The sequence below is a fragment of the Saccopteryx bilineata genome, chromosome 1 (assembly GCF_036850765.1).
Source record: "Saccopteryx bilineata isolate mSacBil1 chromosome 1, mSacBil1_pri_phased_curated, whole genome shotgun sequence".
Classification (NCBI taxonomy): Eukaryota; Metazoa; Chordata; class Mammalia; order Chiroptera; family Emballonuridae; genus Saccopteryx; species Saccopteryx bilineata.
In genome coordinates this window covers 19,788,475-19,805,321 of record NC_089490.1, presented here as the reverse complement: position 1 = coordinate 19,805,321, position 16,847 = coordinate 19,788,475, and the positions used below count along the sequence as shown (strand labels likewise).

At 46.2% G+C, this 16,847-nt stretch overlaps 1 protein-coding gene across 1 annotated transcript; it reads left to right on the top strand.

Annotated features, from left to right (window-relative positions):
• Positions 1 to 269: 269 nt before the first annotated feature.
• Positions 270 to 11,714, top strand: MRPS10 (mitochondrial ribosomal protein S10). Its single transcript, XM_066247534.1, has 7 exons — positions 270 to 350; positions 4,889 to 4,953; positions 5,036 to 5,108; positions 7,031 to 7,167; positions 8,744 to 8,852; positions 10,475 to 10,564; positions 11,361 to 11,714. Exons 1-7 carry the CDS (start codon positions 303 to 305, stop codon positions 11,442 to 11,444), a joined length of 606 nt encoding a protein of 201 aa, XP_066103631.1. The 5' UTR covers positions 270 to 302; the 3' UTR covers positions 11,445 to 11,714.
• Positions 11,715 to 16,847: the final 5,133 nt, after the last annotated feature.

The window sequence follows — 16,847 nt, the reverse complement described above, 5'->3', positions numbered from 1 at the left end:
TTTGCCTCCAACAAAACAGCAACCACATAGACAAACACGATTGGTAGGTAACAGAAAACATTGCGAGGCCTTAGGAGCTATCCAGATATGGACTGCAAGATCTTCATCCAGACCTGGTACGGGCCGGCGACCGACCCACGAGAAACCCACTATTCTTAGTTCCATCCTCAAAAACCACGGGATTGTATCTCTATGGTTGTTCGGCCGGAACACAAAGGATATACTCTCTCCCTTTGCGGAACTCTATGGTCAGAGGATGCACTGTGACCCCGGAAGCGATCCTGAGAGGCCGGGCCGGCAAGATGGCGACAAGAACAGCGCTCGGGGCCGTGTGCCGGTGTCTCTGGCAGGCAGGTACCGGGCAGGCTGGGGGAGCTAGATGTGCCCACAGGGACAGTTGATACTAAACCTGGCTGCCAGCCGTCGGCTTGGATTTTATTCCGCACCTCGGCTCCTTTGCAGCGCGGTGGCAAGAGCGGGGCTGCTTTTATCTCGAATTCTCTCATGGGATGAAACGTAAGTTAGGGCGCAGACAGGAACAAAAAGGACAGGGCTGGAAAGGATATTGAACATCATGCGTTCCAGACTCCCCACCCCCTTCCTTTTCACGTTTGCAGAATACACCGGGGCTCAGAAGACAGAAAGTTTGCCTTGAGAAAACTAGGGGCTGAGCTGGCCCAAGATCTCCGATTCTTCCCACGGAACTAAATTGAGATGCCCTCCTCCTCTCCAGAGGCTCTGAGGTTTAGATGCGAGTCTCCGAACCCAGGGGACTGGGTGAAATATCGTCCGCGCGGTTCTTTGGAGAAGCAGCAAAAACTTAAGCAGCACTTTTCAAGTTTTCTTTTACCTCACTCTGAGGTCGAGGACTCCAAAGAACTTTTGTTCTTGTGGGTTTTAGTTCTCAGTCGTGAACTTGTTAACAAAACTGAGACTTGCTAACAAAAAATGCTTATTCCTTGAGAAATAACACTAATAAGCTTATTACATGTTAACATAATTTACATTTTTATGGAAAATAAGTTTCCCGAAGCAAATTTAATGAGACGACTGCCAGTGTTTTATGGTCTCCAAAGCCCTTTAATTAGTCTGGCGGAACAGAAGACAGCTGGCCTCTCATTGGCTTCCGTCTTCATATCACAGATCTTGCAGCCTCTGGAAAACTCACTGTACAGTTGAGGAGAGTGGAAGAGTTGCAAATAAAGCCTTAATATTTTTATTATTATTATTATTATTATTTTTGTATTTTTCTGAAGTTGGAAATGGGGAAGCAGTCAGACTCCCGCATGCGCCCCACCAGGATCCACCTGGCATGCCCACCAGGGGGTGATGCTCTGCCCATCTGGGTGTTGCTCTGTTGCATCCAGAGCCATTCTAGCGCCTGAGGCAGAGGCCACAGAGCCATCCTCAGTGCCCGGGCCAACTTTGCTCCAGTGGAGCCTCGGCTGCGGGAGGGGAAGAGAGAGACAGAGAGGAAGGAGAGGGGGAGAGGTGGAGAAGCAGATGGGCGCTTCTGTGTGCCCTGGCTGGGAATCAAACCCAGGACTCCTGCACGCCAGGCTGACGCTCTACCACTGAGCCACCGGCCAGGACCAAAGCCTTAATATTATTATGAAAGTAGTTTCAATCTTCCAGGTCCTCAGAAGTTCTCGTCAGAGATTGAGATTGCGAACTAAGACACTCACCCAGATACCAGTCAACCCCCTCAAAAAGAAAACCTTAAGAACTTCTTAAGGCTGATTGGTGGCTATAACAGCACTCAGCCTCCAACTTCTAAAAGCAGAGGTTTATCCTGGGAGACTGTGATTGGCAAGTGTCATATTCCTCAGACCTGTGGTCCTTTGGCACAACTGAATTGTTGGAGTCGCTGGCAGAAATGTGGGGAGGGAGTTTTCTATGTGATTATGCATGAAGAATGGCGCTTACCTCTCCCTACCTTGTATTGTACCTGTTGCCCTCCTCTTTTTGTTTATCTCTTGATCCAAGGATGACTACAAAAGTTTTAATTTACCTCCATCTGGGGTAAAGAGAGGAAGAAGGGCAATAAGCCAGGAATAGGCTTTTTTAGACATACTTAGGTGACCCTTCAGTTGTTTTAATTAAGCTTCACTTGTGCTAAACAGTTTTTCTCATCTTCAGAGTATTTTTAAGGATCCTATCATGCTTCCACTTTCTCTAGTTACACATTTAAATCTCAGGAAAGCTTAAAGGAAAAACATGGCAAATTATTAATACATATAGTGCCATAAGTTTCCTGTCACTAGAGATATTGATCCACTAGGGGAGCTGACAATAAGGGATTAGGAAACACTGGATTGTTGCATTATGGGGCAAAGTAGTGGTGTAAAATGGGTGTAAATTTCAGTATGTATTTCAATTTATAAGCTAATTATCCCAGCAAAGCCAAGAAATAATATGCTGGAAAAGATGCATGAAAGGTTCAAAAGAAGGGTACTTTAGAATTCTTATTACAACTTAATAAATTAAATTATAAAGATTTTTAAAATTGATTTTTTGAGAGAGAGAAGCGATTTGTTCTTATTTATGCATTCATCAGTTGAGTTTTTTTAAGAGAGAAGGAGGGAGAGAGAGGAGAGTGAGAAGCATCAACTCATAGTTCAGTGGTAGTCAACCTGGTCCCTACCGCCCACTAGTGGGCGTTCAGCTTTCATGGTGGGTGATAGCGGAGCAACCAAAGTATAAATAAAAAGATAGATTTAACTATAGTAAGTTGTTTTATAAAGATAGCGAAAAATCTGACATAAAATACTTGGTAAGTAATTATTAATATATGCTTTAACTTGCTGTAACTCTGCTTTATAAATTTTATAAAGTAACGTTACTTCCCTACTTTATAAATCACCATTACTATGGAACCGGTGGGTGGTTAGAAAATTTTACTACTAACAGAGATAACAAAAGTGGGCAGTAGGTATAAAAAGGTTGACTACTGTCATAGTTGCTTCATTTTAGATGTTCATTGATTCTTGTATGTGCCTTGTCCCCGGGGGGCTCAAGCCAGCGACCTCAGGGTTTTGAACTGGGGACCTTAGCATTCCAGGTTGATGCTGTGTCCTCTGTCAGGCTCATTGGTCAATTCTTATATGTGCCCTGACCAGCGATCAAACCCACAACCTTGGTGTATAGGGACAGTGCTCTAACCAGCTGAGCTCACCAACCTGGGCACCAAGACTTCTTTATATTGCTCAAAAATATTGAAGCAAATAAGTATTGGATTGAATTTCATATAATCTGAAAAATAATGGGAAAGTTAAGCTGTAGTTTCTTTGATGTCCACAAATACAACATATAGCTGTTATTTTAATATGAGAATTGCACGTTTTTAAAAAGTTCTTCTAGCCTGACCAGTGGTGGTGCAGTGGATAGAGCATTGACCTGGGACACTGAGGTCCCAGTTTCGAAACACCGAGGTTGTTGGCTTGAGTATGAGCTCATGGACATGATCCCATGGTCACTGGCTTCAGCAAGGGGTCACTGGCTTGGCTGGAGCCCCCTGGTCAAGGCACATATGAGAAGCAATCAGTAAACAACTAAAGTGCCACAATTATGAGTTGATGTCTCTCATCTCTCTCCCTTCCTCCCCCACCTCAAAAAATAAAGTTCTTTAGCACTGACCAGATGTCAGTTGGTTAGAACATCATCCCAATATGCAAAGGTTGCCAGTTCAATCCCTGGTCAGGGCACATACAGAAACAACTTGATGTTTCTGTCTCTCTCCCTTCCTCTCTTAAATCAGCCAATAAATTATTTTTTTAAAGTTCTTTTAAGCTTTAGAATACAGATTCTCTAGTATTTTGAGAGTCTTTTCTGATTGTCAGTTCTACCGTTTCATCCCTTTTTTTGAGAGAGAAAGACAGGAAGAGAGAGAAGGAGGAGTAGGATAACAAGCATCAACTCTTAGTTGCTTCGCTTTAGTTCATTGATCGCCTCTTGTAGTTTGTTTGTTTGTTTGTTTGTTTGTTTGTTTGTTTTGAGAGAGAGAGAGGGCCCTGGCCAGTTGGCTCAGTGGTAGAGCGTCGGCCCGGTGTGTGAATGCCCTGGACTCGATTCCCGGCCAGGGCACACAGGAGAAGCTCCCATCTGCTTCTCCACCCTTCCCCCTCTCCTTCCTTTCTGTCTCTCTCTTCCCCTCCCGCAGCCAAGGCTCCACTGGAGCAACGTTGACCCGGGCGCTGGGGATGGCTCCATGGCCTCTGCCTCAGGTGCTAGAATGGCTCTGGTTGCAAGGAGCAACACCCCAGATGGGCAGAGCATCGCCCCCTGGTGGGCATGCCGGGTGGATCCTGGTCGGGCATAGGAGAGAATCTGTCTCTCTGCCTCCCCGCTTCTCACTTCAGAAAATTTAAAAAAAAAAAAGAGAGAGGGAGAGAGAGAGAGTTGGGGGAGAAGAGGGAAGTATCGACTCATAGTAGTTGCTTCCTGTATATGCCTTGATCAGGCAGGTTCAGGATTTTGAACAGGCGACATCAGTGTTCCAGGTTGACACTTTACCCACTGCACCACCACAGGTCCGTTGATCGCCTCTCATATATGCCTTGGCTGGGGAGCTCAAGCCATCAACCTTGGGATCATATTGATGATCCTGTGCTCAAGCTGATGAGCCCATGCTCAACTTGGCAACCTCAGGGTTTCAAACCTGAGCCCTCAGTGTTCCAGGTCAATGCTCTGTGCACTGTGCCACCACTGATCCGGCTGTTGTCTCTTTAAAAAAATAAAATCTAGCTTAGAATTTTAGTTACCCCAATATCTCCATCTGAAATAACAAGAGAGCCCTTGCTTTGAAGCATCGCACTCTTGATTTTTTAAGGGGAACTGAATCATTTGGGGATTGACTTTAAATCTAACATGTTCCCTTTCTTTTTTCAAGAGTCGAAGGGATTTTTTTGTCAACAGTTCTAAGAGCAGTGCATCCAGAACTGGTGGCTTTCTTCTGTAAGTATGTAATTAGGTGTGCTCAGCGGGACCAGGGTGGGCCCTCTTGCTGTTTCCTGAGGTTTCTCTCTCCCCCGCGCAGCACTACCAGTATGAAGTGGATACAGTTTTCAAGCCTGCACGTTGATATCCCCAAGGATTTGACCAAGCCTGCAGTATGTACCCCTATTTCTTGTATGTTAGCCATTTTGTATGTTAGAATTTTCCTTCGTAGTTCATTTGGGGTTGTTTCCCAAATACTTTATGACTGAAATAATTTTGTTCTGTCAATTGTCAAACGGCAGCATGCCTGAGTAAAGTATTCTCTGATGGGCCCGGTGCGCATGTTCTCGTCAGGGTATCTAGGTAAGTGCTAAAGGGTAAATCATTTACCCCATGGAACTGTGGGTCTGAGCAGTCTTTGGTTTTGATCCCAGCATAATGTGAAGAGTTGTCATAATTAATGATGCCGAGTATTTGATATGTTCTAGGAAGGTTTTCTTCTTGTGGCCGTCAAGTCTTTGTTTTCATTGTAAGACACTGAGCCTGGGCCTGGCGAGGGCCTTATGGTTCACAGTAAGAACGTGCGTTAGCACAAGTGAGCTCCAGAAAGTGCCAGATAACCTTGTTTTATTTAAGTAAAAACCATGACTTCTTCAACCCAGCTTTTGTGTTATTTATAACTTTTTGAAACCCTTACAGATTCCAATTTTTTCCCATTCTGCCCCTTAAATATAAACCTTTTTTACTGATCAGTGAGACTCTTTTTAGATGTTTCTCTGTACGTAATCATATATCTGCACATCTGTACATGTGCATGCCCAGATGAGGGTGTGTTATATGTAGTGTATGCTGTTTCCTCCTGCTCACTTAGTAGAGACACTGGGCCAATTCCCATGACAATACATAAACTCCCAGGGTCTACGACTCCGATGCCTGCAGGGCCAGGCATATAAGGAGCGGTGATAAGCTAGTCACAATGACCAGCTGCGCCCTTGACAAGAGAAAAAGCTGCTACTTACTCTAGCCCTTGTTGCCATGTGGGAAATCAGACCTAGTGATGTCAGATTGTCTAAAAATTTCAAGCTGAACTGAAATCTAAATTTTTATGAAATCTGATTTTTCACAGATTCAAAACATCTTTAATATCCCATAGGAACCAGTCACAATACATCCTAGGGCTATAGTCCCCCTCTCCCTGTCCCTAACTTTTGCAGTAGGATATCAGTATATTCTGTTCTTGCAACAACCCTATTTGGGGTCTTGAAGAGTAAATGTCTAGTTTCCTGGTTAGGTAAGTAGATATCCTTCTAGGGGCAAAATAACCCTGAATCACTGGATTAGTATATAAATTACTGGTTTAATTCATCTCTTGAAAGAAAATCAGAAATGTCAAACCCACTATTTCTAAAGTCTTAAGTTTTAGGGTGGAAGAGAAGTTACATGTACAGTTCATGTCATAACATTTTAATTAGAATTGAGTAATTATATTTGGCAGGCAAAACGCACCAGTCAAACCTAATAAAGAATATGAATAATAATTGCTCACCTTTATATAACAATGTTTTTTCACTTATAAACACTTTATCTCTGCTTGCTTATTTTTTCCCTAAAGAAATGCAGCAAGCTGTAACATCGGTGTTCTCAAATATATACGAGAAAACCAAAGTGCAGTGCATTATATGACTTGCCCATTGTCATTCAGCTGGAAGAAGTGGAGTTTAATTCTCAAGCCAGGTCTTCTGACCAGGGTACTTCTGTTAACAGACCCCCTAATCCTTTCCCACCCATTATGAATTTGCGCTCAATGACTTTTAAGTTAGAAGGTTCCGTTAATGATTTAGTAGGTTGTCTTGAAAGTGCCTTTGATTCAAACTGCATTTTAATAGATTCTGAGGGTCATTGTGCAGATCTGAATGTGATATTATCTAAATATATATATATACTTAGGCTAACAGTGTTGAAATGTTACTTAGCATTTTTCTCCCCATTTATGACGAATCTCTGAAGTTGTTCAGTTAAGGGTAATATGTTAACTATTTTAGTTATAAATATTAGCAGAACCATGAAACTTTTCTTTTTTATTTTGAAATTATAGATAACCACTTCAGACGAACCAGACACGTTATATAAGCGCCTGTCAGTTTTGGTGAAAGGCCACGATAAGGCTGTGTTGGACAGTTACGAGTATTTTGCTGTGCTTGCTGCTAAAGAACTTGGTATCTCTATTAAAGTGTAAGTATAATCTTTGTTAATCTGACCTGTCAACTGCTGTAACGTGGTCACCCAGGGAGACAGTGCTGATGCCAGTGAGGCCTGAGCTCTTAAATCGGGATGACCTCCTGATAGGTAGGCTGTAGCTTTGTCACGTTAGCCTCCGCAGGATCGTCCCTTTCTGTCTTCTAGACTGTTTCAATATCAGAATGAGTGAACCAGGAATGAAGGAAATCCTTTCTCGACCAATTTCACAGATATCGGAGGCCCAGGAAGCCCTCTGTCTTGAGTCTCTATGGGGCAGGGAGGCAGATCAGGTGCACAGGCGATCCTTTTAGAGCCTTTGCTTTGATGATCTTTGGCTGACACATTGTTTCAAAACTGCCTTGAGGAGCGCCACTCCCCGGGTCATTTCATCCCTGGGCCAGGTGAGCTTCTGAGGGCCCTCAGGTCACTGCAGGGTCATGTATAATTACTTGTCTTGTCACCTGGCCCTGATGATAGAGCGAACCCATTTGGGACTTTGCTAGTGTTGCCTTTTAGCAAAACAGAAGGACCCTACATTTCCGTAACAGACTCTAGTTTTGTGATTATCTAGGTATCTGTATATTTTACTAAAATACAGACAGCAGACATTACAGCTGTTCATCACATTGGGATTACCCTTCAGAGCTCACATATCTGGTCAGTAAGGGACTTGCAGGCTGCAGAAGCCGGAGGAGGGGCAGCGGTGGTGGTGGCGGTGGAGGCGGTGGTGGTGACAGTGGTGGTGATGGTGGTGGTGGCGGCGGCGGTGGTGGTGACGGTGGTGGTGGCGGTGATGGTGGTGGTGGCGGCGGCGGTGGTGGTGACGGTGGTGGTGGCGGTGATGGTGGTGGTGGCGGCGGCGGTGGTGATGGTGGAGGCGGTGGTGGTGACGGTGGTGGTGATGGCGGCGGTGGTGATGGTGGAGGCGGTGGTGGTGACGGTGGTGGTGATGGTGGTGGTGGCGGTGATGGTGGTGGTGGCGGAGGCGGTGGTGATGGTGGAGGCGGTGGTGGTGGTGGTGGTGGTGGCGGCGGTGGTGGCGGTGGTGGCGGTAGAGGCAGTGGTGGTGATGGTGGTGGTAGTGGTGATGGTGGTGGTGGCGGCGGCGGTGGTGATGGTGGTGGCGGTGATGGTGGTGGTGGTGGTGGCGGCGGCGGCGGTGGTGATGGTGGAGGCGGTGGTGGTGGTGGCGGCGGCGGTGGTGATGGTGATGGCGGTGGCGGTGGAGGCGGTGGTGGTGATGGCGGCGGTGGAGGTGGTGGCGGTGGCGGAGGTGGTGGTGGCAGAGGTGGTGGTGGTGTGTGTGTACTTGCGTGCTAAGGCTCAGTCTGGAGTCTGTGGGGAAATGTATGTGTTGCTGTCTGAGGTGTTTATTTCGGCCTAGCGTCATGACACTGGTTGTTACAGCACAGATGATAGTCCTGACAGATGGAAGTCTGTAAATGGGAGTTCATGCCTATAATTGAGTATGAGCCTGACCTACAGAAGTGTGGAATCGTGCTTTGATATCAGCGACTAAGGTTTTAACATCACTTATCTTAAGTATGTTGTTTTGCCCATTAATTTTCAGACATGAACCTCCAAGAAAAATAGAGCGATTTACACTTCTCAAATCAGTTCATATTTTCAAGAAGCACAGAGTACAGTATGAAATGAGAACGCTTTATAGATGTTTCGAGGTGAGTTTATTTGAGACATTCAGGCATTTTTGAAACATCCAAATTTCCTACTAGCATAACTTTTCCTTGAACATTGACTGGGTTGACTTCCTCTCCATCAGCTCATGCCTAATAGTTATAGAGAAGGTATGTCCTTGTGTTTATGAAAACAACAGATAGGAAAACCAAACTCAAAGTCATCCTTTAGAATAGTTCATACTTTAACCCAGTAATGCAGATTATGCTGACTGATTTTTATGCAATAAGACAGTATTGGAATAATTTGGTTGCTTTTCAAAAAGTCTAGTGAAATTTTCACAGTTTGAACAATTCTTTTCACCTGCTAACCGGATTTTCCATGTTTGATGGGCAGCATCAACATTTTTTACTCATCTTACGCATGGTGCATCCACTAGGGTCAGCATGGTGTCATGAGGGAGTGCGTGGGGCCTGGAGTCCGCCAGCCAGGCTAGTCCTGGCACCTGCTGTGTGTCCTGCACCTCAGCTCCTCCTTCTCTGTGGAGCGGGAGTGATAACGGTCCCCTCTCCCACATCAGTGTCAGCAGTGAATGCGGTATTTACTGAAAGCACAGAGAGTGCTTCTGACACCTAGTAGTAAATGGTTGATGAGTGCTATTAAAACAAGTGCTTCTGCATCTTTTACATTGGAAGCACTGTACTAGGCATTGAGGGCACAAATATGATTAAAATATAGTCCCGCCTGACCTGCGGTAGCGCAGTGGATAAAGCGTTGACCTGGAAATGCTGAGGTTGCCGGTTCAAAACCCTGGGCTTGCCTGGTCAAGGCACATATGGGAGTTGATGCCTCCAGCTCCTCCCCACCTTCTCTCTCTGTCTCTCTCCTCTCTCTCTCCCTCTCTCTCTCTCTCTAAAAAAAAGAAAAAAGAAAATAAAAAGAAAACATAGTCCCACCCTTAATGGAAAAAAAAAAAACACCCAAAATTTTACGCACCCATGTTCATCAGAAACAGCTCACCAGGTGCCTGACCAGGCTGTGGCACAGTGGATAGAGCATCGGACTGGGACACGGAGGACCCAGGTTCAAAACCCGGAGGTCGCCAGCTTGAGTGCAGGCTCATCTGGTTTGAGCAAGGCTCACCAGCTTAAACCCAAGGTCGCTGGCTTGAGCAAGGGGTTACTCGGTCTGCTGGAGCCCCTGGTCAAGGCACATATGAGAAAGCAATCAATGAACAACTAAGGTGCCGCAACAAAGAATTGATGCTTCTCATCTCTCTGCCTTCCAGTCTGTCTGTTCCTCTCTCTGTCTCTGTCACAAAAAAAGAAAAAAAGAAAAGAAAAAAGAAACACCTCACCAGGGAGCATGCAGAAAATCTACTATTTTATAGTCCAGTGTTTTGTATCCTTTTATATAAGTTGTTTTGTGGAACTCCTGTACATACACTGCTTGGATCCCACACTTGCCAGCTGGGGTCCATGGAGCCCTGGCTGTCAGCTGTTTGGGAGGAAAGGTCTTCAGTTCAGCCAGGGGACCCACAGTTCCTTTTAATTGGGATTCTGTGTGAGAGTTCATAAAAGAAGAAAAGACTCCACCACTTGTACCAATAAAAAAAGTTTCTGCTCTAACAGCGTAGCATGAACTAATGTCATGTTTGAAATTTTAGTTAAAACATCTAACCGGAAGTACAGCAAATGTCTACTTGGAATACATTCAGCGAAACTTACCTGAAGGAGTTGCCATGGAAGTTACAAAGGTATGACTTTCATTTTTACCTCTTTTGGAGGGTAGCTCGGGAGCTTTCCAGATGTGATCTGAAACCTCCCCCGATGTGGAGGGCAAGGCGAGCCCGAAGAGAAAGGCAGACCACTCCAAATCGTAGATGGTCCGCTTCATAAGCAAAGGGGACTTAGCTGCCAGCTTAGTCTTGAGCAGCTGCAAAACAGTTAGATTTCTGCACCCACCTGCCAAATTTTACAAGTTTATACAGAGGCCCTAACTAAGAGGCCTTAACTGGGGCCAGTCATATACCCAGTCCAGATTGTCCTAATACCACACTTATGTCTCCAGCAGGAAAGGCAAGCAGAACACACATCCCAGGTCACGTCTATTTGATGGCCTTCCCGGCAACCTGTATTGTGGTCATGGCACACTGCAGCCTGGACCTGGCCTGCTGGGTGGAGGGCAGGGCCTGCAGTGGCCCTGGAGGCAGCGTTGCTGCAGCGATTGGGGTCCCCACCCCCCTGTGCGGGGGAGGGGGCAGCTCACCCAAACCCTGCCTCTGCGGCCACATCCTCCAGCCGCCTCTGAAGTCTCCCTCCCTCATGTTGTCCACCTGAGCACCCACTAGGTGGCAGTCCCCAGAGCTCATTCAGGGTCAAATAGATTATGTATATCAGCTTTCTATACCATCAAGTTCTCTGTTTCAAAGCCAACGAAAAGATGAGGGGGTACAAGAAAAGAATCGAGGATCCAAGGAAATAGAGTTAATAAATTTGCGGCCAAAGAGTTCGGCTAAGTCCACATTATATTACAGTTTTTTCTCTTTTTAGACAAAAGTGGAACGCTTACCAGAACACATCAAGGAGCCAATCTGGAAGACGATGCCAGAGGGAAAAGAAGAGAGCAAGTCGTAAAGTCCCGGGGAGAGTGGTTAGGCGAGCTGTTGACATGCGGGCGGGCCAGACACGGCCGGAGGCCGGAGTGGGCGGGCTCTAGGGGAGCCGGCCTTGAGGCCCGGGGACCACCCGCTCCGTCGGGCCCAGCGTCCTGCCCAGTCGGCAGCAGGAGTGGGACATTAAGGACACGGTGGGCTGTAGTGCAGGAACCCCTGTGGCTGTTCTTTTATACATGTCATTTCAGTTCTGATTTTAACAAATGTGAGTAAACCATTCTGACTACTATCACCAAGGGTCATTTTATATTTTATTCTTCTATTTTTCAGTTATTAGTTTGTACTGATTTTACGTACATCATATCACTCATCTGAAAGTGAATGTTTGTATTGTTACACACTTTTTTTTCTTCTGTGGTTTATATGGAAGGAATCTTTGGCTAACTTGATTAACACTAAGCAATTAAAACTTTGACATTCACCTTAGTGCAGGCTGGCATATGCTCGTTTGGGGGCGATGACATCTCAGTTTTGCCTCCTTGAAGCACTACAGTCCGGAAAGTGAGCAGACTGCAGCAGTCCAAGCACACTTGGGCATGCGCTGAACCCCTGGGAGCCCAGGCCTTGCAGGGCTGCCGGAAAGGGTCCCGCGATGGAATTGAAGCTCTCAGGAAATTCCCGCCTGGGTCGGTTCCCTCATCCTGTGATTCATTCACTCAGCAGGCTTTTGTGTCGTCAACTTTGTGCCAGCACTGGAGTAAATACCAAAAATTGAATAGAAATAACGGCTTTTGAAAGTTGTGCAAGGCACAGAAAATATTTTCCTTATTAAGTTCCTCACTGATAAGAAGGCCTCTTTCTTTTGGTAAATGGTCCTCTTTTTGTTTGGAGATGTCTACTTTTCCGTGAAATTAAATAGTAGTTAAAGCCCTGAAAGAAGCAGGCCCACGATGGACTGAAACCGTTGATTTATCAGCCCCCGGGGAGTGATTCGTTTCCTTTCTGCAGCAGAGCCAGGGCCTCGCCTTTTGTGGTTTTCTTCCCATCGCTGGAGTAGTTATGACATCTCAGCCTTTCCCCCTAAACTGGAATTCCTATTCTCTCTTCCCGACCCACTCTCAGGTGTCGGTGTTCTGAATGCATACTGCTTATGTATCAGACTTCTGTTACTGCAGTACCGTGGAGAGAATTCCAGCCCGGTGCCCTGTGACCCCCTTCTCTTCACAGCTCAGTCGCTGGCTGTGTCATTCACAAATGCCTAAAAGCGTGCTTATCTCAGGTGTAAGCCTCAGGATTAAGGAGTCTATGAAACGAGCAATGTAATGGTAATTATATCTAGTCTGGCAAAGCAGCAATTTGTGACCCATTGTTACTTTAAAAGAAATAATTCTGTCAAAATAAATACAGCTTTCTTGTTTTCTTCCTTAGACAGTGGTACTCCCGGTAGTATAATAGGGTGACTTATACACAGCTCGGGGACGCCCTGTGAGCTCCTTCAAGGGTGCGCATCCTCTTCCAGCTGTTCTCCTGTTAAACTAACCCATGAAGCAGGTTACTTAGTTTAGCGCTTCAGATCATGTTATGCCCTGGCCTAGGGGTTCAGGTAGAGCGGCCTCCCCACATGCCAAGGCTGCAGTGTGGTCCCGAGTTGGGGTTCACTCAGGAGTCAACGAGTGAGTGCGTGAAGGGGTGGAACAGCGAGTCAGTGTTTCTCCCCCTTTCCCTCGAGATCAGCTAAAAATTATATATTAAAAATCTCGTTTTAAGATACATGTGCAAATAAACTACACACGTGACAAAAACTAGTGATACTTCTTTGACAAAAGTATTTGGCATCTTCTAAGCCCCCTTCTTGATATAAACAAGGAAATTTCTTGATCCTGATAGGCCTGAGAAAGGTTTTTTACTTCGGTCTCCCAGGTGAAACGTATATTCTGAAACTGAGAATTAATACCCAGGTCGTCGGGGCTGGGGGAGGGGAGGGGCACAAAGAAAACCAGATAGAAGGTGACAGAGGACACTTTGACTTTGGGTGAGGGGTGTGCAACATAATCAAATGTCAAAATAACCTGGAGATGTTTTCTCTGAATCTATGTACCCTGATTTATCAATGTCACCCCATAAAAATTAATAATAAAAAAACAGGAAAAAAAGAATAAAAAAAAATACCCAGGTCGCACTGTCTGCCCGTGGTGGGGAGGGAGGCAGGTAAGAAGTGAGGTTAGTTTTTACTGAGGTGTAGCCTGAAGTTCATTGCTGCTTTGTCTGATCCGAAGGATATTTTCTTTTTATATTAAATAAAATAATGTTATGGTCTGTTTAAAATTATTGATAGGACTCTACAGATGAAACTAGTTCAATGCCTAGTTTCAGTGCTTTCAAAGAGAACTATTGAGGCGTTCTCTTGGTCACCTTCTACATGCCACAATATAAGCAGCTGTTTTAAACAAGTAGTCGAATTTCTTAACATTTCTGTCAGGTACTGTTCCCTCTTTCCTGCGCCTTTTGGTTAGTTTGTCTAACACTGATGAGTAGCAGACCGAGCGGAGAAAACATGGCCTATGGAGCCTGACGGGTCCGAGGCAGATAAGAGTTCAGACCCACTAACTGCAGTAAACTTGGGCAAGATCGTTAACCCTGACAGCCTCAAGTTACTCATTAGTAACGTAGGAAGTCATGCCTATTCATTAAGCAGGAGTATAAAGTTGGATGACTTATAGAATACCTCACAGGCCCGAATACTGAGATAATAGACGTTCAGTAAAGACTCATTATCGCCAGAGGGAGTACAGGTGTGAGGGCGCTCCAGCTGTTTGTGCCTGTGCTGCTCACACTCCAGCTGGAGGGCCGGGCATCCGGACGAGGACAGCACTTGCCTCAGAGTGGCTGTGAGGTCAGTTTAGGCGAGGAGAAATGTCATATGCTTTATGGTCCCTACCATACATAATGCCAGGCATTTTATTTTTTAAGTTCTTCATTCATTTTATAGAGAAGAGAGAGAGAGAAGGGGGAGGAGCAGGAAGCATCAACTCCCATATGTTCCTTGACCAGGCAAGGTGAGTGTTTCGAACCAGCGATCTCAGCGTTCCAGGTGGATGCCTTATCCACTGCGCCAACACAGGTCAGGCTAATTTTTTTTTTTTTTGTATTTTTCTGAAGCTGGAAACGGAGAGACAGACAGACTCCCGCATGCGCCCGACCGGGATCCACCCAGCACGCCCACCAGGTGCGACGCTCTGCCCACCAGGGGGCGATACTCTGCCCCTCTGGGGCATCGCTCTGCCACCAGCGACCAGAGCCACTCTAGCGCCTGGGGCAGAGGCCAAGAAGCCATCCCCAGCGCCTGGGCCATCTTTGCTCCAATGGAGCCTTGGCTGCGGGAGGGGAAGAGAGACAGAGGAAGGAGTGGGGGTGGAGAAGCAAATGGGCGCTTCTCCTATGTGCCCTGGACGGGAATCGAACTTGGGTCCCCCGCACGCCAGGCCGACGCTCTACCGCTGAGCCAACCGGCCAGGGCCAGACTAAATTTTTTAAAACATTTATTTAGAGAGAGAAGGTGGGGAGGAGAAACATTGATTTGTTATTCCACTTAGTTGTGCAGTAAGTGGTTGATTCTTGTGTGTGCCCTGACCAGGGATTCGAACCCGCAACCTTGGCGTATCAGGATGACGCTCTAACCAACTGAGCTACCCGGCCAGGGTCCCAAGCATTTTTCCTAGACATTCATTTACAGGTCCTCTCATTTAACCTTCCCAACAACCCAACACAGTAGTAGTCATTGTCCCCACCTTCCAGGGCAGAAATCCAAGTTGTAACTTCTCCATTCACCCCCTTTCAGGTTACAGACAAAGCGGAGACAAAAAGGGTGAAGCAGATTTGTATGAGTTCAGGTCAATGACAGGGACAGACCCAGAACCTAATTCTTATTTTTCAAAATTTTGTATTGAATGTTTTGGGGCAACACTGGTTAATAAAATCATACAGGTTTCAGGTGCTCAGCCCCACAACACACCATCTGTACACTGCGCTGTGTGCTCACCCCAGGTCTTGTCTCCCTCGGTCACCGTCCAGCCCTTCTGTCCGCCCCCAGCCCCCAGCCCCTTTTCCTTCCCACGGTCCCCACACTTTGTTTAATCCCTTCACCTTTCTCTCCCAGCCCTCTGACAGCTGTCAGTCTGTTCTCTGTACCCTCAAACCTAAAACCCAGACATATTTCCCCTTCTTAAGCTGAGAAGTAAAGTGATCTATGGGGAGGGGGTCTGAGAAATAAAAGATGTAATCTAAATAAAGACTACAGGTATAATACACAGTGCGGTCTCTGTGTCCTTCAAGTCCGAGTATGAGGGGCCACACACAGCTTAGGCTGCATCAGGGAGGGTCCTACTGGGCCACAAGGACACTGGCACGGAGGCTGTTCACCGTCGAGCTTCAGGCCAGGCCTGGCTAGGCCAGCGGACGCAGGACTGTTGCTCACGCATTTCTTTATTCCCAGAGCCAGGCTTGTGGGTTTGTGGCCAGCTGCCTGCGAGCCCCAGGGTTCTCTTTGCAAAGCCGCGCTCAGTTCCTAACCCTGTGCTCCGTAAATCCTCACTGTTGTTACTCACTTCAAGCTCTCATTCCTCTCTACGGAGTCCTAATCCTCTTTAAAACGATATATTTATCCTTCACCAACTCAGCGGTATTTATGGGGCAGGTCATGGGCAACTGACCCACATCAAAAGCCAATTTGAGATCCCTTAGCCAGAGGCTAAATCAAGTTATAATTCATTTATACGCTTTCTTAATATGGGCACAGTGACCTTTAATCACTCCCCAATGCCACTTAAATATCGATACATAGGAAGAGGTGGACGGGACTGACACCATCTTCACACCCAGCCAGTTGAGTCCCTTTTGGTTCAGAACTGCAGCAGCTAGTGGGCACGTGCTGTCTTCAGGCATGGCGAGATGGGGAAAAGGCTGAGAGTCACTGGGCTATGTGATGGTCAAGGCCTCTTCTAGTTTGGAGTCCCGTTACCTTTCACATCAATAAATAGCTGCTAACCCAGAAAAGAGCCAAGAGGAGCTGTCTCGCAAAATTAAGGAATAATAGTGCCTGACCTGTGGTGGCGCAGTGGATAAAGCGTCCACCTGGAAATGCTGAGGTCGCCGGTTTGAAACCCTGGGCTTGCCTGGTCAAGGCACATATGGGAGTTGATGCTTCCAGCTCCTCCCCACCTTCTCTCTGTCTCTCCTCTCTCTCCCTCTCTGTCTCTCTCTCTCCCTTTCTCTCTCTCCTCTCTAAAATGAAAAATAAAAATTAAAAACAAAAAAAAACACCAAAATACTTTAAAAACTGCTTCTCAATTGTTCTTCTCCCCAACTCCTCCGTTCCCTTGTTTCTTAAAAAAAAAAAAAAAAAAAATTTAAGGAATAATAGTCCCAT